The sequence below is a fragment of the Tiliqua scincoides genome, chromosome 4 (genome assembly GCF_035046505.1).
Source record: "Tiliqua scincoides isolate rTilSci1 chromosome 4, rTilSci1.hap2, whole genome shotgun sequence".
NCBI lineage: Eukaryota > Metazoa > Chordata > Lepidosauria > Squamata > Scincidae > Tiliqua > Tiliqua scincoides.
In genome coordinates, this window is record NC_089824.1 from 221,678,236 (window position 1) to 221,701,943 (window position 23,708).

Below are 23,708 nucleotides of genomic sequence, written 5' to 3' on the forward strand. Positions count from 1 at the left end.
GCGGAAGCACCTCCACCTGAGGCAGCTTTCCACATTCCCCTCAAGGAAGGTTTGCAAGAGCTGGTGCCACTTTTGCAGGGAGGAAAGGAAAGGCTTGGCTTGGGCACTACTGTGACACCTGGAACCACGAGCGACACTCCAAGAGCAAATCAAGAACTCTTTTATTTTCCAACACACAGAAAAAAATTAGGAAATCCACTCTGTACAAAGAGAGAGCAAGAGGAAGCAAGTCCTGGCCTTGCAGGGTCAAGTCAATATTTGGTCTGGTCTGGAAGGCACATGGATGCAATGTCCACACAGAGCCAAGCAGCAGCAGCACAAACGTTGGCACGCCAGGCTGCAGCTGCTGAGTGCTTGCCTGGCTTGTGACACCCTGAGAGAACCTTTCACCAGACAGGTTTCTGTAGGAGGCAAAGACTTTGTGGGAGCCCACCCATGTAGTGTGCTGGTGCCTCTTCCGAATGCATCAAGAGGACAACACCTCACCTTGAACCTGCATCTATGAAGGCTGACCACAAAATGGGAAGGGTCCCATCAGAGGTTGGCCTCAGGCCAGGCAGGCCACCTTGCCTGCATGGACCCCCACACAGCTCTTCTTTGCAAATCAGAACCAGCCCCAAGGGCACAGCAGACTGAATTGTCAAGGCACCTCCCCAACAAATCCAGGCAACTGTGGTCAGACAAAAGGGTGCCAAGGGTTGGCTGCCAGAGAGCCCCAGCTCTTCTCACAGCCCTACATTTCCTTGGGGAGAGGAAGTGACTGTGGGCCCTGCTTCAGGACACAACAGGTAGGTGTAGCTATTCCCGGAGTTGCACCCAAAGGAATTGCACTCCCAAGCACAGGGAGTGGCGAGGGAACAAAACACAGCTGGCATCCCCAGGGAACTCCAGGGGAGGAAGAATCTGGGTTTCCCTCCACATTGGGAGAGAAGAGCTGGCACTGCTTTCAGGGCAAGGGGACAACTATTAAGGGCTGCAGCAGCCCCTCTGGACCCCCAGAGAAACTGTGCTTTGCCCCAAAGGTGGTGGTAGCCAAATCTGATCATGAAGCGCCACGGCCTCTTTGTGCCACAGCTTCACACGAGATTGGTGGTTACAATGAGCAGAAGTGGAGAGAGCATGGAATAAGGAAGGTGTGTGGCAATAATGCAGATGAAACTTCTTGAGGCTAGGAATGCAGTATAACATTATGGGAACTCTGCCAAAAACAGTATCTGATCCCATCACTGCATAAGACCATTGGAAGCTCCAACCCAGCTGGCACAGCCAGCAGCCGTGGAGGGGGCAGCAGGAAGGCGGGGGGTTCAGGAAGGCACAATGGAGGATGCCTCAGAGTTGGGAGCCGCAGCACAGCCCAGACCCCAAAACGTGTCAAGTACTGAGGTGAATTCAAGTAAAGACTGGCAGGCCCCACTAGCTCTGTTCACTAGAAGGCTCCTTTTAAGGCAAAGCAGGAACTGGAGGCACTCTAGAGGTGACCAAAGGTGGGGGTTAGGAGACAGAGATGCTCTGAAAACAGCAAAGTAGAAAGTTTAAGACCATACAAGTATCAGAAGTTGTCAAAGACAGGGGGAGGGAGAAGAGACCAAGCACAGCTGCCCCCCCCACCACCACTGTAGCCTCTCCCTTCCAGAGTTGCAACCTTGTCCTCTCTCCAGCATAATACACCAGTTCCCAGCATGCACTGCTGGCCTTCTGCTGGCCCCCAGAGAAAGGGAACACATCCCCTGGCACTGTGGGCCACTCCAGTCCAGCTGTGAGAGGGCAGCTTCCAACCTCTTGCTCAAAAGCTCCGCCAGGAAGTCCATCACCTTGATGGAAACCATTGGTTGGTTCAGTCTTTGGAGATGGAGGACTTGCAACCAGAGCCTCCGTCTCCAGCAGTCCCAAGCCCCTCATGCACTTTTCCACGGGCCAGCAGCCTGGAGCTTGGATGCTCACTGTAGGAGTTGAGAAGGGGTGGCCATGTGCAAGGCCCCCTCTTCTGGATGCAGGAGAGTTTGCTGGTGATAACAGAGTTCAAAGACATTTCTTTGGCACATGCCAGTGACTGCCCCATAGAACAGAGCACTGTGGGAAGGTGCCACCTCCCTGCTTCCCTGATTTGGATGCAAAAGCACCTTCAGTTTGAGACGATCATCTGGTGGCAAAAGCAGTGGCCCTGTCTGTTCTCAAAGGAACTTCTGAAGTTAGTCCCAGCAGTGGAAGCCAGGGTGGGAAGGGACTGGACGCAGCTGCATGAAGCACACTCAGGTCAGCCCTCTCCTTCCTCCACTCTCTCATTGCCAGCTCAGCTGTACAGGCCTTCGTCCTCCTGCTGGTCATCCTCAACGTCCCTCAAGTTCCCAACTTCTGGCACTGTCTGCTCCAGCCCCTGCTCTCCAAAGGTGCTGCTCCACAAACCCTCGGAGATGCTCCCGGCAGCCAGCCACGGGTGCAACAGTATCCCACTGGCTGTCAGCCTCTCCGCTGGGTCTTTTCTCAGCAGGCAGCGGATGAGGCAGCGAGCCTTGGGCGAGAGGTCCTCTGGCACAGCAAAGCGCCCTCGACGGATCTTGCCAAAAAGGGAGGCTGGCTTGGTGTCCTGGAAAGGGTAGCATCCCACTAGCAGCGTGTAGAGCACCACACCCAGGCTCCAAACATCAGCTGCCTTCCCAGAATAGGAGCTCTTGGAGCTAAGGATCTCGGGCCCCACGTAAGCTGGGCAGCCATGCTTGTCCTCCAAGGAGTCATCAGGGCCATTCAGCACGCAGGAGTCCTCCAAATTCTCCAGAAGCAAGTGAGATCTGTGTGAAAGGGGGGAAAGTCAAGAGCCAGTGATTAACCTCTGAAGACTGGTTGTGAGGAAGAAGCAATTTGCTTCTGAACAAAAGGTGTCCCTGATCCTGCAACAATGACAGTTGCATTTTGCAACTGGAATATAGGCTCATCACCCACATCTACACACACATCTGCATTGAAAGGGTACTGGGAAAACCGCCGTGCCCCTCCCCTTCTTATATCCCAAAGCTGTTTCTGCCAACTTCCACCATCCCCAGGTCTTCTACTCCAGTGTTTCTCAACCAATGGCACAGGTACCACCAGTGGTACTTGAGGTGGTGCCTGGTGGTACTCGTGGAACCCCTGGACACCTGTTGCCTGGCAGCAGGACCAGGAACGTGACACAACAAACAGTGGTAGGAGGCTTGGCTCATCAGGCAGAGCTCCAAAGCATGCTTTTCTGAGCTCAAATAAACCCTCCCATCCACCCTGAGTCTTACTGGTGTCTGTTGCATCACATCTGGCTTCCCAACAGAAGGAACAGACGGTGAAACCATTGCCAGTTACTTCTAGTGGTACTTTGAATAAGTGGACCATGTGAAGTGGTATGGCGGAGGACAAACACTGTTCTACTCCCTTCAATGACTCCACCCTTTCTCCTGTGCAGCTCCCCAGTCCTGGAGATCTTCCTTGAAAACCAAGACAAAGCCTCCTCTCTCCCCCATCCTCACACTCCATCTTCCCCGTGGAGCCTTGACTACAGCCCCTTAGCCCTCATCCCCCACTGAAGTGTAAGCCTAAGTACATGGAACTGAAAATAATGGCATCCTCTTCCCCCTGCCTCTTTTCCTGTTGAAATTTAACTGAAAGCTCCCTGAGGACAAGGGCCTGTGCCCTTTCTTTTCAAGTCTGCATAGAAGACCATGTAGCATGGATAATTACTAAAATAACTATAGATAATAAAAAACAGAGTGTGCCAGGACCACACAACTCATGCAGCTCAGCTGTGTAGCAACGAAGCATGAGGTCACAAAGTATTAAGAAATGCAAGAACTAGGGAGGTGCTGGGTAAAGGGCAGGCCTTCTCAGCCCCTCACCTTTCTTGGTTGGCAAAGACAAACTTCCTCAGTTTGAGGTCCCGGAGGACAACGCCATGCTGATGACAATGAGCGACCGCTTCTGCCATCTGTCGGAAGAGTGCGGCTGCCTCAGGTTCAGGCAGGCGCTTGCGCTGCCGCACGTAATTGTGCATGTCGCCCCAGCTGGGTTGGAAGAAGAGGTAGACGTTCTGATCCCCGATGATCACCTCAGCCACACGGGCAACACTGGGGTGCGAGGGGAGGGCCCCGTAAGGGGCCATCACTTCTGGGTAACTCTTGGCCGGGTAAACCTTGAAAGGACCAAATTAAGAATGAGCAAAAGTAGCCAGGCACACCCCAAACAAACCCTGTACACAAGACAGAGGAACCCCGAATTTATGTGAGCTTCGATTTCCATAAATACAACTTTGGTTGCAATCCTATCCTCACTTTCCTGGGCGTAAGTCCACTGAACACAACAGGACTTACTTCTGAGTAGACCTGCTTAGGATTGTGCCCTCTGTTGTTCACACAAGCCCAGCACAGATCTCAGATGGGAACGCAGTGCAGTTCCTTCTATCTAAATACTGTTGGCAACCTTTAGTCTCGAAAGACTCTGGCATCACGCTCTGAATGGTGGTTCTGGCACAGCGTCTACACCTACAGAGACTTGCAGGGCTGTGACTGTGATGTCGTTGTTGTTTTCAGGTCTGGTTACAGAAAACCTTTTACTGTTATCTATGTTATTGGCCTACATCTGGATCAAGACCAAATCTGTACTCATTTATTTAAAATGTTTTTCCTTGCCTTTCCGGCTAACGATGCCAAGGGCTTAGTAGCAGATGAGAACACAGAGAGGCCAGATTACTGCTCCCAGAAAGAGACACAAAGGAGGGCGCAGATGGGGGGGATATGCAGTGATCATATGCATGCATACTTGGGTTTTACTGCAGTACAGGAAAGGGGCTAGACTAAGTTGTGCCAAGGATTTCATGGGAAAGGGGGAGGTCTCAAGAAGAGATTTGAAGGTAATAAGCAAGGAACATCATGCAGGTGACCTGGGAGAGAATTCCAGGAGAGAGGGGGCAGGAGGACTTGACAACACACCACTCTTACTTTTTCACACTACAAAATGTAACATTTGGGGGTGCAAGACTGAAGTTGTTCTTCCACAGTGCTTTCAGAAAGCCCTGTTCTGTTGGCTTGGAAGTGTATGTAACTCCATCTCCAGCCAGCAGGTGTCAGCACCCGACAAAAACTGAAAGTTCCACCAACAAATTCATAAGGAAAGCAGGAAGATACAGAGAAAAGGGAAAGTGGGCTAGGGAGGGCAAAGCACTAAGTTTTGCAGGGAGCCTCAATGCAGTGTGCAAGGGGCCCCTCCCCTTCCGAGTCATTCCAGGCAGAGGGAGCAAAACAGAGGCACCTTCATTTTACTCCCTCTGCCTACAATGGCTCCAAAGGGGAGGGGCCCCTTGCACACTGCAGTGAGGCTTCCTGCAAAACACAGTGCTTTGCCCTCCCTCTAGCTACACCACTGCTGGAAAGCACAAGGTGGAAGAAAGAAGGGGGCTTGTCACCTGGTCTCCCTGTCTTGAATTTCTTTGGCAAATTGGGAATTGTCCTGCAAGCCACAAGGACTATCTGCTCTAAAATGTGACTGGCCTGGATTCAATTAGGGGAAATTAAAAAAAAACAAATTCTGCATTACTGTCAGCCAGGTTAGGAATCAGCAGGTGACTTAATGCATGAAACAAAGCAAAACTCACATATCCTTTTCGGGGGGGGGGGGAGATTCCATGGGTCTCTTACCTTGCAAGTGTATTCTGCCTCTGTGTGTCTGTGCACAGCCCTATAGCAGCAGCCCCCCTCCATGGCCTCCAGAAGGATGTATGGGCCAAGCCGAGAGACCCTGGTATCTTGGGCAGTGGGAGGTGGAGAGCAGGCAAGAGGCTGGAGGCAGGGGGCAAGGACAGGCAGCGGGCTGAAACGTGGGCGCTTGGGCTCTGGGAAGGCAGCTTCAGACACATCATCTACGTCCAGCTGTTTCTTCTGTGGAACAGCCACCTCACAACACTCTCCTGCCAGAAGACTCATCTATGAAAAGGAGAGAGAGAGAGAGAGCAAAGGGCCAAATCAGACTGGAGTCAGCAGGTAGCAACAGGAGGGGCACAGTCAGACCCCTCAAAGAGCAAGATCACCTGTTCCTCTGCAAGATACAGAACCAGGTGGACACCTCCATTCCAATTCATGTTGTAATCCACAGCACATGGTAATCAGTGACCCACAGGCACTAAAAATAAGGGCTGTGGACAGGAAGCTGGACTAGATGGGCCTATGGCCTGATCCAGTGGGGCTTCTTCTTATGTAGAGTAGCAGGTCAGGGTCCCTGCACAGACCTTTTCTGCATTAAAATAAGTGTGGTAGTATTGTCTAACCACCCCAAGTTCTTGATTTCAGTGAAAGTTTACTTACTATTACAAACAGTGCAGGGAGTCCATGCAATCAGAACTGGAATCAACGGGGTGTCAGTAAAGTATTAAAACTCTCCTACCCCAACATAATTAAGGCCCCGCCCATGTGCTATTTTTAAAAGCCACAGAGTTAGAGGGCCAACTTAATATTAATTCTAAGGCATCATTTTCAAACAGCATCCAAAGAGATATATTTTTTCTAATCTCTTATTATCCCAGGACAGAGAGGCTGCAAGGCAAGGCTTCTCTAAAGGGGACTGTTGCACCAAAGAACAGCCTGGTTCAGGTCCCCACAAAATGCAGGGACACCCAATGTCAGACCCTGGTACTAGATGCCCTCGTCTTTGCAGAGCTAATTTTTTTAAAAAGTGTTCTTTTGATCTCAGCAACTTGGGGCAGCTTCTCTGACTGAAGGAACCCCAGTGTAAAAACACACTCCCCAACATTAGCAAAAAAATATCCATTTGTCATAGGAAGGGCCCAGGAGCCTGACCCCAGAACACTGAAAATGCTACTGAGCCCCAGATGGCTGAACACACACACTGCACAACCCTGTATGAATGATTGACCATAACAATATCCTGTGGCAATGAGTTCTGAAGGTGATGAAATGGATGCCCGCACATAGGTTTTGAGAGAGCAAGGGGAAAGAGCCCAAACTCCAACCTAGAGAGAAGATGCTTGCCATCCAGGGCTTTGGAGGAGCTCTGCACTCCCACAGGCAGGCAGTAGCTTCTCATGCACAATCCAAAGCTGCTGGGAAGGCTAGAGGTGAAAGGGATGGGGATGAATGGTATCCTGCATGCTGTCTGGCAATTATGAGGGCTGGGACTGAGAGACACTTGGGTGACCTGAAGTTTCTGTGAAGAGCAGCAGACAGAGTGGGGAACTGTGCCCCTGGAGAATGGGGCAGAAGGGGCTTCTCTCCTTCTCTGACAGAAGGCCTGCTCACACATTATAGTCAATGCACATACGATCTGTGCACACACGACTGCTGAGTTGCACATGAGTACAACCATTCACATGCTATGTTCACAGCAGTACCTGCAATCTTTTCAAAAGATCCTGGCTCTGTGCCAACGTGGAAAAGGAGCACATGTGCAGTTATTAGTGTGAAAAAGGGTATACAGGCATCTGTGTACATGTACTACATAATGTTGTTGTACCCCAGTCTCACTGCTGAAGGAAGAGTATATGTGTGTGGTCAAAGTGCTGCCCACCTGTCACATCCTGGTGAGGTAGAAAGGCTCTGTAGGATGTGCAAAAGCTGGAGGGCATCCTGGCACAGCTCTCGCAGCCCAGATGCCTTCTAAAGCCCATCTGGGCCCAGGAGATGGTGTGGTGCAGGCTGCCTTTGCTCCGCCACAAGCTGGCAGCAAGCACCGCCTGGAAATACAGTGTAGCAAAGACAGCACGAGTCCCTCTGCTCCGATACAGCCACCAAGTGGGAAAGATCGCCAGCCTGATCTCTGCCGGGGGGGGGGGGGATGCCAATGGCTGGCACTGCAGTCCAAATGTGAGGGGAGGAGCTTGCCATTTGTCTCCTCTTTCACTTGCTGTCACCAGCAGGCACAGTCAGTGGATGATGCAAAGGTAGGCAAACTTTGTGACCTTCTCCACAGGCTTGCTCTGTGTCAGGGTGAAAGGTTACCTAGTCACACCTCTGCCAATGAAAGCATCACCTTTCAATTCAGAACCCTGGATTTCCAAGGAACAGACAGGGTTACTCACTGACTGAAGGAGAAACACACTAATTCCTTGTTTCTGGGACTAAGTTTCCACACTAAAGAACAGTTTCTGGAGCTCAGCCATACAGAGCACAAGCTTAAGCAAAGCCCTGGAGCAGGGCTGCCCAAACCCTGGCCCTCGGGGCAATTCGGCCCCCAGGAAGCCCCCCATCTCCAATGGGCGCTCGGCCCGATGGAGGCAGACAGTGAGGAAAAGCAGTAATTAAGCAGTAGCGTAATTAGAGGGGGTGCAAAGCAAGTTTTGCATGGTGCTTCACTGCGGCATGAAAGCTGCCCCTCCCCCACTTTCAGAGCCATTCCGAATGCTTTAGTGGCCCAGAGTGGCTCCAAAGGGGAGAGGGGGGCCGTCTGCAAAACATTTGTCTCCCTTTAGCTATACTACTAACTACCACCAACTCCAGAAGTTAGTAGTAGACAGGGGGGCCTGGTGTGCTGTGGTTCATGGGGTCAGGAAGAGTTGGACATGACTGAACAACAACAACAAGCTACACTACTGCATGCATGGTGAACAAAGTGTTTAAACCAGGCTTGTGATAGTCTGCTTATCTGTGGCAAGTTAAAAATCCGTTCAGGTGACTAGAGGACCTGAAGCTTTTGGGGGGGATGGGGACCACACACTTTTTGGTGTAGGGCAAGAGCCTGGTCTTCTTTTCCTTCCAGGCTGTCGGTGGGCCTTTCATGACTCAACCAGGAATACAACTGAAAAGGTTTATGGCTATTCATTTTTGAAGACATAATTTGCACGGGTGGTATAAATACCTCTTCCCCTCCATTATGCCGTGTGTTAACCTGGATGCCTCTCATTTCAAGGTGCCCCATCCTGGATTTCCACCACACTCTCACCTCTGCAGTCATCAGGCAGTGACTTGCATGTGTGAAGCAAGGATCCCAGGTCAGCCCCCACAGGCACCTCACATCACCTTGGCCACAACCGAAATTGTTTGCAGTGGAGGAAGTCTGTGGAGTCACCCGCTAGTCATTCAGTGATGTGATATTGAGTGATGTGGGGCCAGGATTAATCAGCCCCTGGGTGGCTTCTGCATCTTATTTATAGAATCCGGAGGCAGAAGTGACTGCCCAGGTGGGCTCTGCGAGGCACCCTCTGCCAGGGATAAGCGTCACTGAGGCGGGCAGGGGGGCACAACAGGTGGGACAGCTCTGGGGCACACACCTCTGCTCTGTTTCACTGAGACTGGCGCAGGAGAGCTGATCCTGATGGACTGGCCCCCTGCAAACCGCACAGCCTCTGGCTCTTCAGCCCCAAGGGCCAGGACTCGCCAGACACATTTCCCCCTCCTCAGAAGTTACACACTAGGCTCCCGTGTGTGTGTGGGGGGGGGGGGTCCGGGAGCTAAACAGTGCAGAGCGGAAAGACACCGCTCAACAAGGGTGCCTCTGAGCATGGACAGAGGGCACTTCCACTTGTCTCTGGAACCGCACAAAGGCTCTGTGCCTCCAGGGCTTCACGACCGCGGCCTCCCCTTCTGTGAGAGGCGGGGGGGGGGGGGCGGCGGCGGCTCGCAGGTGCTGAAAGCGGAGGGGCCGCGGGGCGCCGGCAGGAAGCGCCTGGATTCTGCGCGCGATGCAGCGGCGTGGCTGGCTGGGGGGAGCGCGGAGCCTGAGCGCAGCCCCCGCGCTCTGCCCCCCCCAGCGACGCCACCGCGAGCCCCCAGCCCGGTCCCAGCCGTACCTTCGGGGACGGAGCCCAAGGCCGCTCTCCGGCTGCGGTGCCTCTCCCCTTCCCTTCCCGGCGAGGGCTCGATCCTGCGGGGACTGCCGCGCAGAGCCGAGCGAGCCTTTGTCCGGCGCCTCCTGCCGCGCCGTCGCGGATGATGTAACCGGCAGCAGCGCCCGCCCGCCCGGCTGATGCTGCGCGCAGCGCGGATTGCACCAGCAGCGCCGCCCGGCTCCTCCCCGCTGATGACACGCGCCGCGCCCCGGCTCGGGTTGCAGCCCGATTGCACCACGGCCGCCCGCCCGCTCGCAGCGCCCCCGTGGGCCGACTCTCCGTCCTCTAAAACCGAGCGCGGGGAGACGAAAGCAGCCCCCAGCGGGTCGTTGGTCCGCGGAACTCCCTGCCACCTGGCATCTGGCCTGGGTGCCTCTAAGAGGAGGCTGGATGAGTTGATGGAGGAAAAGTCCATCCCGGGTTGCAAGCCGTGGTGGGGGTGTGCAGCCTCCTGGCTTGAGAAGTAGGCTGCCTCAGAATGCCAGGCGCGAGAGAGGGCACCTGGATGCAGGTCTCTTGTGGTCTTGGGCACTCCCAAGGCACTTGGTGGGCCACGGTGAGATGCAGGAAGCTGGACTAGATGGCCTTTGGCCTGATCCAGTGGGACTCTTCTGATGTTTTATGGCCCAGGAACCAAAGAAATTGGACCTGGAAATTTCCTGGGATTTTACATTTTCCAGTCTCCCTTGGACTCACTGCCTGCCACAAGCCTTATGCACAGGACCAAGGAATGCACACCTGGTACTCCTGCAGCCTTACTTGTGCAGCAGCTGTGGCCTCACAGCTGAGTCCCTGAGCTCCTCTACGCTCCTTCATGGCAAGAGGATCCACAAGCCAAAGAGCTACTGCATCAGGCCAGTTTCCTCCCAAATTTGACACTGTGTCAAGGAGGGTCAGGTGCGCATTCCTTGGCCCAGCACATATGGCTTTCACAGACCCCAGTATCGCACATGGGAAGTGAGTCCAGGTAAGTTTGGAAAATGTCAGATCCCAGGAAATTTGTGGGCCCCTCTCTTGGCTCCTGGGCCCCCTTTATGACCCTGGGCCTGGGTACAAATTACTGTATTTATGCAAATTAGGTAATTAGGTGTTAGACAAACAAGTTGCTCATTTGCACACCTCCTTTCGCTGGGCCTCTTCCTTTCCCATGCGCCACACCTTTGCTCATGAGACTCATGGCAGCACTCTGGGGACGGCCCTTTCCATAACTGGGCTCTTGAAATGGTCCTTCAGGTCTTTCGGGGTTTGCACAAGAGGCCTTCCTTGTAGAGTGGACCTTCCACTTGCTGTGCCCTTCCCTACTGGACAGAACTCTGCTCAAGTGTCAGTTGCCCTATATCTGCAGAGCTTGAGGAGAGGATGCTCCAGCCTTATTCCCCTGCCTGCAGAGGGGCCAATGGGAAGGGACGCCCCCTCTCTCCAAGGAAGCACACCAGCAAGGTCGCAACCACCCTTACTTCCCAGCATGAACGTCTTTCTGACTGTGAGTTGCCACGTGATGTGGGGGTGGGTGGAAAAAGGGGTTCTGGCACCTTTCACCAGCCAAAGAAGTCGGTGCCATTGCTCAGTCTTGGTGAAGCATGCCAGAGGTCCCAGGCTCCCTCCCCAACGTTTCTGGCTATCTGGGCTAGGAAAGACTCCTGAAGAGCATTCCAACTGAAGGAGCACATTCTGCCATTAGCTGGAGGAGTGAGGCTGCTGGATGATGGGGGTAAATGTGAGGTGAAATAGTGGGGGTTTTGTATTATCGCAAGCTGTTGTGAGCCACCTTGAGAATCGATCCTTCAATAGAAAGGTGGGGTATGAATTGCCAAAAGAAATACCTGTAATAAATTCTGGGCTGGATAGAGCAATGATCTATAAAGCAGCTTCATATGTTCTCCTGAAGTTGCATCATCTCCATCCCAGCCAAGAAAGATCAGCCTCTCTGCAACTGGGTGCAAATTCCTGTTAACTTGGGACTTTCTCCTGCCCCTTGGCTTTGTCTTAACCTGCAAGCAGATCCTATGTCTGTCTTTCACTGCGTGCACCAGCAGCATTGTACAGCAGTGGCATAGCTAAAGGGGGTGCAAAGCACTAAATTTTGCAGGTGCCTGAATGCACAGTGCAAGCAGCCACTCCCCCTCCCCTTCAGAGCCATTCTGGGAGGTGGGAGCAAAATGGAGGCAAATGCCTGGCTCTGAAGAGGAGGGGCCGCTTATAGGGCATGTTTAGGTGCCTGCAAAACTTAGTGCTTTGCACCCCCTCTATCTACACCACTGCTGCAGGCCTGTTTCCTCTCTGTTCTAACTTTTTGTCCTTGAAACTCAAGAAAGATTCACAGGGCCGTGGCCCAGGAGACAAGCTGCCTTCCTGCTGACTCCATAGAGGTGCTTTTGGTCTTGCTTCGAGTTTCATAATGACACATGACTGCTCAGGAGAGTGTGACCTTCAGACCTTCAGAGCACAGATTGCGAAATCACATTTCCACCTTCCAGTTACTTTCCTGCACTGCTTTGCTGCTTTGGGGTGTTCCCAAACTGAAAGGGCAGAGCAGCACTTAGAGGCTCTAAGCATGAGGGGGCCGCTTTGGACCTGATGGTGAGGGTCGTCATCTAACTCCAGAAAGCTCAGGCAGAGTCTTCAACACACTTACTGGAAGAATGTGTATCCCCTTTTCCTTTCCTCTGTGTCAGAGCAGAACTACATGTTATAAGAAAATTAGGAGGCTCCCAACCCTGACTTTGCCTTGTAACGCTAATGTGTTGGGGGAGGGGGGTTGTTTACTAGAGAGCATCAGTGGGCAGGAGGGAAGTGCTTAATCTTTCTCCTGCCCCCCAATTCGCTGTTTTCCAGCCCCAACACCAGACACATGCCTGTGGGGGCATGGAAATGCCTGATGAGAAGGTGTCAAGCACCTCCTTCCCACCTGTCAGTTCTGCCCTCTCAATGCCCCTGCATTAGCGTGAACTGGCAGGTTTGTGTTTAGAAACTGCAGTCGCCAGGGTAACACGTTGCACCCATACAAGGGCCTGCTGAACCTGGCAAGCCCCCCAGAATCCATCCATGGCACACGGGCTTTCTCTTTCTCCCTCTCCTGAGCCTGCTCTTGATTCTGGTTGCCATGGGCTCCAGCTGCCTTGGGAGAGAGACGTCATTCCCCCAGCGCCTACGGATAACTGCGCCTCTTGAACAGGAAGAGTTTAATTAGGGTGGCTGCTTGTTTTCTTGTGTGCTGTTGGCCCATTCTGATGCCAGCCCTGGAGAAGGTTCCTGGGAAATCACATTGCCCCAGATCTGCCCAGGAAGGGAGCAAAAGTGGTGGAAGGAACCCTGCACCAACCCTCCGGCTGCATCACTGAAGAAGCACTTTTGCTCAGGGTGTGCTCAGGTCACTGGAGTGGACTAACCTTGTGCCTCAAACTGGAACTCTTTTGGCAACTGGACCTGCTCAGTTGACCCAGCTGTCTTCTTCGATGGCTTGGAAAAGATGGTGACTATTTGCTTGTATCCCATTTTTCTGATCCAGAACATCCAAAGAGGTTGACATTGGAGTAAAATAATACAGTCAAACCAAGCAAAATAAACAATGTTTAAAAGCTGGATAAGGTACTAAAAGAGATATAATTGGCTAGCCTGTGCTCCATTTTGACATTCTAAGTGGGTGGTGGGACACCTTCTTAGTCCTTCTATTATTTGACTCAGCTTTATTCACTTGCCTGCTCTACAGCCCCCCTCCCCAGATTTTTTTGGGGGGAGAGGGAACTAGAGATAGTTTGCTGGCTGATTATCCAAGAAGCACAAAGATGCATCTCTGAATGAGACACTCTCCTGATAAGCAGGTGAAAATCACATATGATCACATATGAAAGGTGCAAAAGAGATCGACTAAGATGATTACGGGGCTGGGGCACCTTCCTTATGAGGAAAGGCTATGGCATTTGGGCCTCTTCAGCCTAGAAAAGAGGCGCCTGAGGGGGGACATGATTGAGACATACAAAATGATGCAGGGGATGGACAGAGTGGATAGGGAGATGCCCTTTACACTCTCACATGACACCAGAACCAGGGGACATCCACTGAAATTGAGTGTTGGGAGAGTTAGGACAGACAAAAGAAAATATTTCTTTACTCAGCGTGTGGTTGGTCTGTGGAACTCTTTGCCACAGGATGTGGTGATGGCGACTGGCCTGGATGCCTTTAAAAGGGGATTGGACAAGTTTCTGGAGGAAAAATCCATTACGGGGTACAAGCCATGATGTGTATGCGCAACCTCCTGATTTTAGAAATGGGCTATGTCAGAATGCCAGATGCAAGGGAGGGCACCAGGATGCAGGTCTCTTGTTATCTGGTGTGCTCCTTGGGGCATTTGGTGGGCTGCTGTGAGATACAGGAAGCTGGACTAGATGGGCCTATGGCCTGATCCAGTGGGGCTGTTCTTATGTTCTTAAGCCAGAGAGCTACTGTAGCAAGCCAGTTTCCTCCCAGATTGGACACTGCGTTCAGAAGGGTCATGGATGGATTCCTAAGCCTAGCGTGTATGACTTGCAGCAGCAGTTAGCACTGCTTGCTGTTGTTGTACCCCCAGCATCATGCATAGGCAGTGAGTTCAGGTAGGGCAGGAGGTCTGGTCTAGAGCAGGAGTGTCCAAAGTTTTTGGCAGGAGTGTCACATCCTCTCTCTGACACTGTTTCAGGGGCTGGGGGAAAAAAATTAATTTAAATTTAAAATTTGAATAAATTTACGTTTACATAAATGAATATATTAAAGATGAACTTATATGAATGAATGAAGGTCTTGCAATAGCTCAAGGCCTCTAAAAGGCTTTGCAGGAAGCAAGACTGGCCTTTCCTTTGCTGCTGTTGCTGCTACATCACAAACGTGAAACAGCAAGCAGTGGAGGGCGCCCTCATCCCACAGCTTACACGAGAGGTCAAACAGTTGCAGTGCGGGCTCCAGCAAGTCTCCTGAGAGCCAGAAGCTCATTGGAGACTGGGGGCTCCCTGAGGGCCGCATTGGGAGTCCTCGAGGGCCGCAAGTGGCCCCAGGGCCGGGGTTTGGGCACCCCTGGTCTAGAGGGTAGAGCCTCCTCTGTTTGCCTGAAGATAACATCCGAAGGTCGCCAGTTCAAGGCCATCGGCACCCTGAATGGTGAGACCTTGAAGCAGCTGATAAGCCGAGCTGAGTTATTCCACCTGCTCTTTGGTGTGAGCGAAGAAGCGTCTTGGCTGCCCTCTATGTGAGAGATGAAGGAGCTGCTTGTCAGCCTGCGTGGGAAGAATCTGGAGGCCAGAAGTGATACCAGACCAGAAAAGATCCATCTGAAATGTTCTGTCTTGAAAGACAGAACCTTTCTTCAATTGTAAAAATCCCTACGGGGATTTAGGACAGCCTGTCTATGTAAACAACCTTGAATTAAAGTCTGAGGAGAAATCTGACAGCCAAGAAAGGCAGTATATAAATACCTGTATTATTATTATTATTATTATTCAGGTGAGATAGGAAAATGTGTCACATCCCAGGAACTTTCTGGGCCCCCTCCTTTGGCTCTGGGCCCCCTTTCTGACCCTGGGCCCAGGTACAAATTCCCCTCTTTACCCCCCTCTCCTAGGCCCTGGCCAACACTGCCCCCCTCTCCAACCTCTGCTCCTTCCACTCTCCAGTGCTGTCGCTCAGCATTCTCCTCCCCTTCACATTTCCTCTTCCTCTCTGTCTTTCTCTTTGATCTCCAGTCCAAGGAGTGGAAGAAGAAGGTGGAGGAGTGGAGGCAGGTAGGTGGACAGAGATGGGCAAGCCCTCCATCTGCTGCCTGAGGCAAGAACTTCAGTTGGCCTCACGGATGGGTCTGCCCTGCCTCCCCCCAGTGCTTCAGGAGAGTTGTCTACTTGGTTTTCTAAGGGGCCCTCCTCTAGCACTTGGCGACATGTCCTGCTTGAACTCTGGCCCGTCATATTAGTGGTGGTGGGTTTTTCCCCCAGCATGCTCCTCCAAGAGAAAGAGCTCCTGCAGAGCCAGGGCAGTGGGTCCCTAGAGGTGCAGGAGATCCGGATGAGGATCAGGGCCGTGCTGAGGGCTCAGTGAATGGGGATCTTGATGCTTTGGAACACCTCATTCTGCAGAGACCCCTCCTTGCGCTTTCTGCCACTGTTCAGGGAAAGGTGGGGCGGGCTGGAGGAGATGGGGCAAAAGGCTGCAGTCAGGAACCAGTGAGTGGGAAAGAGGCCTCCCTCCTCCTCCCATCTGCTCCACAAGCGCTGAGGTTATGTGTCTGTAGTTGCCCTTCTCCAGCCGACATCTGGCACAAGGCAATTCCGCTCCTGGCAAAATGCACACACCCAGCAGGGCAGCAGGGGTGGGGTAGATGACCCGTCCCAGACAGCTCTCCGCTTCTGGAAACAGATGGTTTCCCCTACTTCATTGCCAGCCACGCATGGCAAAGGGAAGAGAACTCCAGGAAATGCCTGGATCTGATCCCAGGACCGAGTCCTCACTGACCACACCACTGAGGTGTACACCTCTACTGGGGAGAGACTCACAGGACTCCTCCATGTTCAGAACAACCACAACCTCCACACAGAACATGTGAGTTCAGGAAGGAGGGCTCTAGCCTTATCTTTTCCCTGACACACTAGGTTTCCATGTGAGGGGATTTTTTTTTTATTGTGGAGGAGTATTACTTTGTTCATGTGACTCCCAGAAGTGGCACTGCAGTCAGACCTGGAGTCACAAGGTGTGGGATAGTGGGAGACAATGCCAACCTTTAACTCTTCACATTATCATTTACATAGTGCTTTCTGAGCGCACCCAGCAGGCCACATGGATTGTCTTGATGTTGTCTTTAGGACAACTGGTAAGGGTGAGAATTATCCTCATATTGCAGATGAGGAAGACTGAGACAGAGCTTGCCTGAGGCCACCTAGTGAAAATTCGTGGCAGGTGCAAGACTCAAACTGGGGAAGTCCTGATCAGTGGCATAGCTAGTGGGGTGCAAAGCATTAAGTTTTGTAGTTACCTGAACATGCAGTCCCTCCCGCTCTCCTTCGGAGCCAGGCATGCTGCTCCATTTTGCTCCCCGCCACCCAGAATGGCTCCAAAGTTCAGGTGCCTGCAAAACTTAGTGCTTTGCACCCTTTCTAGCTTTGACACTAGTCCTGATTCTCAGCTCAGCCTTAGCCGCTATGCTCTACCAGATCTGTCCTGGGCCGGCCAGTTCGTGAGGCTGATGGAGGGGGCACCTGCTTCTAACTTCTAACAGTGCTTTGCATGCAGAAGGCCCCAGGTTCAGTCCCTGGCATCTCCATTTGGTAGGATCACAAATAGGAGGCCTGAGCCCCTGCAGAATTGCTGCCAGTCAGTGTAGAATAGAGCATCCCAGTGGCCTGACCCCAGAGAAGGCAGCTTCATCTGTTCTTACAATGTCACTGTTCAAAGCACCAGCTTGGCTGGCTGATGCCTTTGGGCTGGTACAACTCAGCCCCCCACCGTTTTGAACTCTGATTCCCCTTCACCATTCTCCTGATCCTGTTTTGTTGTTGGCAACCTTCAGTCTCGAAAGACTATGGTATTGCGCTCTGAAAGGTGGTTCTGGAACAGCGTCTGGTGTGGCTGAAAAGGCCGATTCGGGAGTGACAATCCCTTCCACACCAGGAGCAAGTGCAGTCAGTCCCTGGTCTGTCTCCCTGGCTATGGGCCTTCCTTCTTTGCCTCTTTGCCTCAGACTGCTGGCAAAGTGTCTCTTCAAACTGGGAAAGGCCATGCTGCACAGCCTGCCTCCAAGCAGGCCGCTCAGAGGCCAGGGTTTCCCACTTGTTGAGGTCCACTCCTAAGGCCTTCAGATCCCTCTTGCAGATGTCCGTGTATCGCAGCTGTGGTCTACCTGTAGGGCGCTTTCCTTGCACGAGTTCTCCATAGAGGAGATCCTTTGGGATCTGGCCATCATCCATTCTCATCATCCATTACCATCCTCAAAAATTTACTGCGTTATGGAAGGTGACAGCCCCCAAGAGATGAGGAGCTGGCTAGATCTGAGCAACCCAGCTCAGTGCCAACCATCCGCTCACAAGCTTGCAAAGATTCCTGGCTGTGTTCTTGGCCAAAGCACCTTGCTTAGCTCATCTCCATGTTTCCCAAACTTCTGGCAGCTCCCAGCACACTTTAAAAAATAAATGGAGGCACATTTCACCCCTCTCATCACTCTTGCAGCTCAGGTGAGTTTCTGAGGGCATCAAACTCAGCCCCCCCCCTTAAAGTAGTAATTTAAAAACCAGCATGAAACAGATCCCTGCATGACCCCCCAGACAAAACTTCTTGTCCCAGACACTGGCATTGCTGGAGGGGAGGGCAGGTCTTGTTCACATCCTAGTTGGGGGCTGTGGAATGAGGAAAGAAGCCCCTTTCATTCCTCCTACGTAAGTGAGTTGCTGCTAGGAGGCATAAAGCATCCCAGTACCACCATAAGGGCCAAAAACTTGACTTTAAAAAGAATGGAAGCTAAAATGCACAGGACAGTGAATTTTGTCTCCAGGACCAGATTTTGTGCTTTTTCTGTGCTCTTGTAGAATAGCGGCACAACACAGCCCAGATCATGACCTCAAAAAACCAGACACAAAATGGTTCATTGATCAATAACAAATTGGTGTTACACATTAATTAGCATTAAAGGCCCTGAGAGAGTCCATCTCTCTCCAAGTCCTTCCACCCATTTCAGAAGAATCCAAGGTGCAGAGCTTCCTGGTGAATAGACCCCTCTTTGCTGGTCACAAGGTAGACCTTCTGTAACTGACAGTGTCTCATTCCCAGAGCACAATTAAGAAATTCCTTTTGCAAGGACTGCTCTGGCTGTTACAGTTCAATGTCAAGTTGCCAAGGTATCAATATCAAGAATGTATAGGCCTGCGGTTTGGGGGGAGTTTTCTGGAAGTTTGAAACCCACAGTAAATCTTTGTGGGGGTGGGAGGGAGGCAGCAGGGGCAGGGTGAAGGCAGCGACGCGATCCCCACGATTGCTTCGCTCGGGGCTGCAGGGACTGGGATGCACTCACCAGTCCCTGCAGCAGCCATCCCTGTGTGCGGGGAGCCTGCGCGAGCACCTGCAGGGCATTCCAGGTCAGGGAAAGGGAGAGTGGAGCAATCTGCTCTGCCTCTGCAAAAGCGGAAGCAGAGTGCAATCGCCCCACTCTCCCTTTCCCTGACCTGGGGCACCCTGCAGGTGTTCGCACAGGGCTCCCTGCACACAGGGACGGCTGCTGCAGGGACTGGAGGGTGCACCCCAGTCCCTGCAGCCCCCTCAGAAGGGAAAGCGGAGCGATCGTGCTCCGCTTCCAGTTTTGCGAAGTGGAGTGCAATCGCTCCACTTTCCCTTTTCCTGACCTGGGGAGCCCTGCCAAAGGTTGCACAGGGCTCCCCGCACCCCCGGGAGGCTGCAGGAGGCTTGGGCAAGTGCACCCAAGCCCCTGTAGCCCCCCTGAGCGGCGCAATCCGCAGGATTGCGCCGCTGCCTTCCCCATGTCTCCTGGCTGCCCCCGCCCCTTAAAGGGGCAGAGGCCAGGACCCACAGGCTGGGGCGTCGCGACGCCCCTGATTGAATACCACTGGTATAGGCTGATGCTGCAATCCTACCACCTTTACCTGGGAGTACGTCCCATTGTTCAGTGGGCTACCTCCAAGAAGACATGCACAGTGAGAGATTTACAGCCCAATCCTATCCCTGGTTGTGCCAGTGTACTGCCAGGTACTCCAGTGCAATGATGGCCCTGCTGTCGTGGCAGCCATTCTGCTACCTACTGCTGATGGCCAGCAGTGCAGCAGTTGGAAAGCCACATATCTCTGGTACCAACACCGCTGATGCAGTTCTGCCAGCAGAGAGATAAGAAAGGGGCAGGAATCAGGGTTGATTAGGGTGGGGATTGGGATGCGACAGGGCAGATTGCAGCGGAACTGGAATCTGCCACATCTGTACCCCAGTTCTGGGCCTGACATACCCCAGCAGCCTCCTCAGAGCTCTGCCAGCTAAAGAGCTGGTGTCACTCTAAGGCAGGGGTGCCCAAACCCCGGCCCGGGGGCCACTTGCGGCCCTTGAGGCCTCTCAATGCAGCCCTCAGGGAGCCCCCAATGTCCAGTGAGCCTCTAGCCCTCCAGAGATTTGTTGAAGCCTGCACTGGCCCAATGCAATTTCTCTAAGAATGAGGGCGACTGTTTGATCTCCTGTGTGAGCTGTAGGATGAGAGCTCCCTCCACTGCTTGCTCTTTCACATATGTGACTCAGCAGCGGCAGCAAAGGAAAGGCCAGCCTTGCTGTGTGCAAGGCCTTTTATAGGCATTGAGCTATTGCAAGACCTTCATTCATTCATATAAGCTCATCTTTAATATATTCATTTATGTAAACTTATGTAAATTTATTCAAATTTTACATGTAAATTAATTCTCCCCCTCCCCCGGCCCCTGACACAGTGTCAGAGAGCTGATGTGGCCCTCCTGCCAAAAACTTTGGACACCCCTGCTCTAAGGAGTCCTCTCAGGGACCATGCGGCGGTCAAGAACAAAGTCATGGTGTTTTTTTTTAATTTCATGCCTCTCCTGGCTGGCCTGGTCCCTGATCAGGATACTGTTGATGATGCACTTGTGTAGTAGCATAGCTAGAGGGAGTGCAAAGTGCTGAGTTTTGCAGGCACCTAAATGCACTGTGCAAGAGGTCCGTCCCCCTCCTCTTTGGAGCCATTCCCAAAAGAATCCAAGGTGCAAGGCAAATGCCTCTGTTTTGCTCTCTCCACTGGGAATGGCTCCGAAGGGGAGGGGGAGGGGCTCCTTGCATGGCACCTCAGGCACTTCAGGCGCCTGCAAAACTCAGCACTTTGCACCCTCTCTGGCTATGCTACTGGCCCTGTGCACTTGTCTAGGACAGGATTGGGCCATTAATCATCAAGAATAGTTAAGAAAGAAAGACTTTGAACTGCTTGTTCTGTTTACTGCTTTTGCTTTATTTTTGATCATGGTGTATTTTTTTGGATTGCAAAGTACTTTGAGTTGCCCTCCATAGGCAGGAAAAGCAGACTATAAATGTTTTGAAATGAATAAATAAATGTCAGCTTGATGCAACCCTATAAACTCAACAGTCAAGATCCATCCGTGTGCAATGAACAAATGAGAGGGATTAAGGTGTGCAGAAGCAATACATTCTGGGAATGCCTCTTCATGCATCTCCAGTTTCCACTGATGTGAGGCTCAACCTGCCAGGAAGTTCTCCTGCACTGGCCTCATTAACATGGATGGGAGCTCCACAAGAGCAAGTGACAAGGATCACAATTCACCTTTAAGAATGTGTGACACCACAACTCCCAGCCTCCCTTGCATGGAAGCCTGCCAAGGGACCAGACAGCTATCACATTCATCTCCTTGCATCACACTGACCAGCCCCTCTCTACAAACCAGCCTAGGTAGACCACAACTGAAGCACAAGTGTGCTGCAGTTCAAACTCATTCTGATGGCAGCTCACAGATGGGCCAAGCTACACACCACAGGAGAGGCAAATAAAGTCCCCGAAGTCACAACCAGCCTGAGCTGTGAGAAAAGGGGTTAACTGCTTGGGGGGCACGTCACATCTTCAGGTAGGGGTTGTTGCTCCTGCGTAGAGGGCTTTCCCAGGGCTCTCTATGAAGGCCATCGCTGCAACTGGCATTGATGAATGAGCCAGTTCCCTACGCCAGTTTTCCCCATGCGTTTCAGAAAATGGAATGAAAGACTGAGTCAGCTGCTTCACTCTTGCACCCAGGAGGGATTGCCTTAGGGGCGAACGACATGCCCCACTCATGTGCACAGCTGTGTCACAATGATGCCCTTTCTGCAAAGCGAAGCTGCTTTCTGGAGGGAGGAATTCTGAACAGAGAAGTGTCTGGGAGGGAGATGTGCTCAGTAATTTCCCTCCTCTGCCTGCTGTTTCTCCACTTCTAGTCCTGAATCCCACCCCCTGGACAGATTCAAAACACAAGTTTGTCCTTGCAGAGATACTCATTACTCATCCTTTGCCTGATTGGAAAGAGGCAAAGCCAGAACAGCAAGGCATGCAGAGATGTGGTGATCAGACTCCTCTCTGTAGGATGATGACACAGGATACCTGAAGAGCCAGGAGGGGCCCAGCCAGAGATGACCGAATCCCCTTCCTGCCTGGGCCGCTGACTCCTGCTTTGCAGCTTCTGTTTGGACATCCTGGCCAAGAACTCCAGGAAGGAAAGGGAAGGGTGGGGGCAGCTGATGATGGCAGGGCTGGCTGCCAGTGCACTCCCCTGTTGTCTTGCTGCTGGGAGGGCTGTGGGAGGAAAGGGTGGTAGAGGGCAGAGCACACAGGACGGATTTCAGGGCAGCAGACAGATAGCATTTGAACGGGGGAAACAGATGCTGCTTTGGAACTGGATGTTATCAAGCACTTGGTGTTCAAAAAACATGATCCCAGAAGGTCTTCTGCACATGCTCTGTCACCCTTTTCTATGCCCAGGGTTTAAGTGTGGGCCCCAGAAAGGGTTCTTAGGCAAGAACTCAGGTGCTCCCAGTGGCCTCCCCAACAGCAGCTCCCCTCCCCTCCCCTCCCCTCCTGGTGCTGCCTCCCTCCACAGCCTCCACTGAGCCTGGCCTCTGGTGGATACTGGTGGCCCCTCCCTACCCTTCTGCCAGAAGTCTGTGAATTGCATCAGTTGAGGAGCACTTTGGAAAGGAGCAAAGATTGCTCAGCCTCCCTCTCTGGGAGTGCAGGTCCTGCAGGCTGGGGTGGGGGTTGGGAACTTGCTTCCCCCCAGAGCTCCTGGCTAGTCGAAGTCTTGTTCTGGAGGCATACTGGAGCAGAATGGGGCACCCATTGCAACACTCTCAGCCTCTCTCCCTGTCCTCCTGTGAATTCACAAATGTGACATTGTGAAGCCATTTTATCCTCCAAAGAGCCCTGTGAGAGAGGATTGGAAGAGAGTGACTGGACCATAGTCAGCTAGTGCGCTCCCCAGCCAAGCAGGGATCTGAACCCGGGTCTCAGTGGCCCAAAGACTCTAACCACTGCACCCCACTATATAAGCCACACCAGAGATGCACCCAGGCTGCCAGGAAGTGGAATCGGGTTCCGAATTAGACTAGCAGAAACTGTTGCAGCTTTCATGGAATAGAATTGGCCTCCTTCAGCTACACCTGTGCCCAGAAGGGGCAACAGCACTGGGTGAGGGTGGGGGGGTGCTACATTCAGTGCCCATTTTGCAGGACTGGCCCTGCCTTTAATGAGGAGGAGGAGATAAACATACATCTGTGTACACAGGTATAGGGGGGGAAAGGTGGGGTAAAAGGGTGTTGATAGCCCATAAAGGTACAGTCAGTGATCATTATCTTGGATTCTGAACAGCAACAATTAAGACAGTAATTAAAACTCCTTGGCTTTGTTAAGTTAATGGCAGTATTGAGGCAGGAGGAATAATGGCTTCCTATTTGTGAAGGAAAGGACCAACAGTCTGGTGTTACCAGCCCTCTGGAACTAGTAGTCAATTAGTTTCCGGGTCTGCTTGTGTGGTGTGTCATTCAGGTTTTTTGCCTGAGGCACAGTAGATAGAATGACCTGGGTTTAAATCACTGATTTAAACCAGTAATTATTTCTTAAACCAGCAATTGCCAATATTTTCCTTCTCACAGCACCCTGACCTCTTTTTTATGGTCTTCCCCTCATGTGATGTCACTACCAGCTTCCAGGAGACTCTTCTGGGCTCTGTGGCTCTGTTTTTGGGGCAACTGTCCATAGTAACAAATTGTTTGTCCCTCCACCAGTGTTCTAGTTGCCCTAGAAACAAATCTGCATAACCCTGAGGAGTTTTTCAGCAATTTTTAATGCTGTGCTCCAAACTCCCATGGCACACCTGTGGACCTTTTGTGGCACACCAGTTGAAAATCGATGCCTTAAGCTCTTTAGGCCAGCCCT

General features: G+C 52.2%; 1 protein-coding gene across 1 annotated transcript; it reads right to left on the bottom strand.

The window, feature by feature from the left end:
- Positions 1 to 175: 175 nt before the first annotated feature.
- On the bottom strand, positions 176 to 9,913 carry TRIB3 (tribbles pseudokinase 3). Its single transcript, XM_066623861.1, has 4 exons — positions 9,752 to 9,913; positions 5,652 to 5,936; positions 3,858 to 4,150; positions 176 to 2,786 (listed from the first exon to the last, which is right to left on the bottom strand). Exons 2-4 carry the CDS (start codon positions 5,934 to 5,936, stop codon positions 2,291 to 2,293), a joined length of 1,074 nt encoding a protein of 357 aa, XP_066479958.1. The 5' UTR covers positions 9,752 to 9,913; the 3' UTR covers positions 176 to 2,290.
- Positions 9,914 to 23,708: the final 13,795 nt, after the last annotated feature.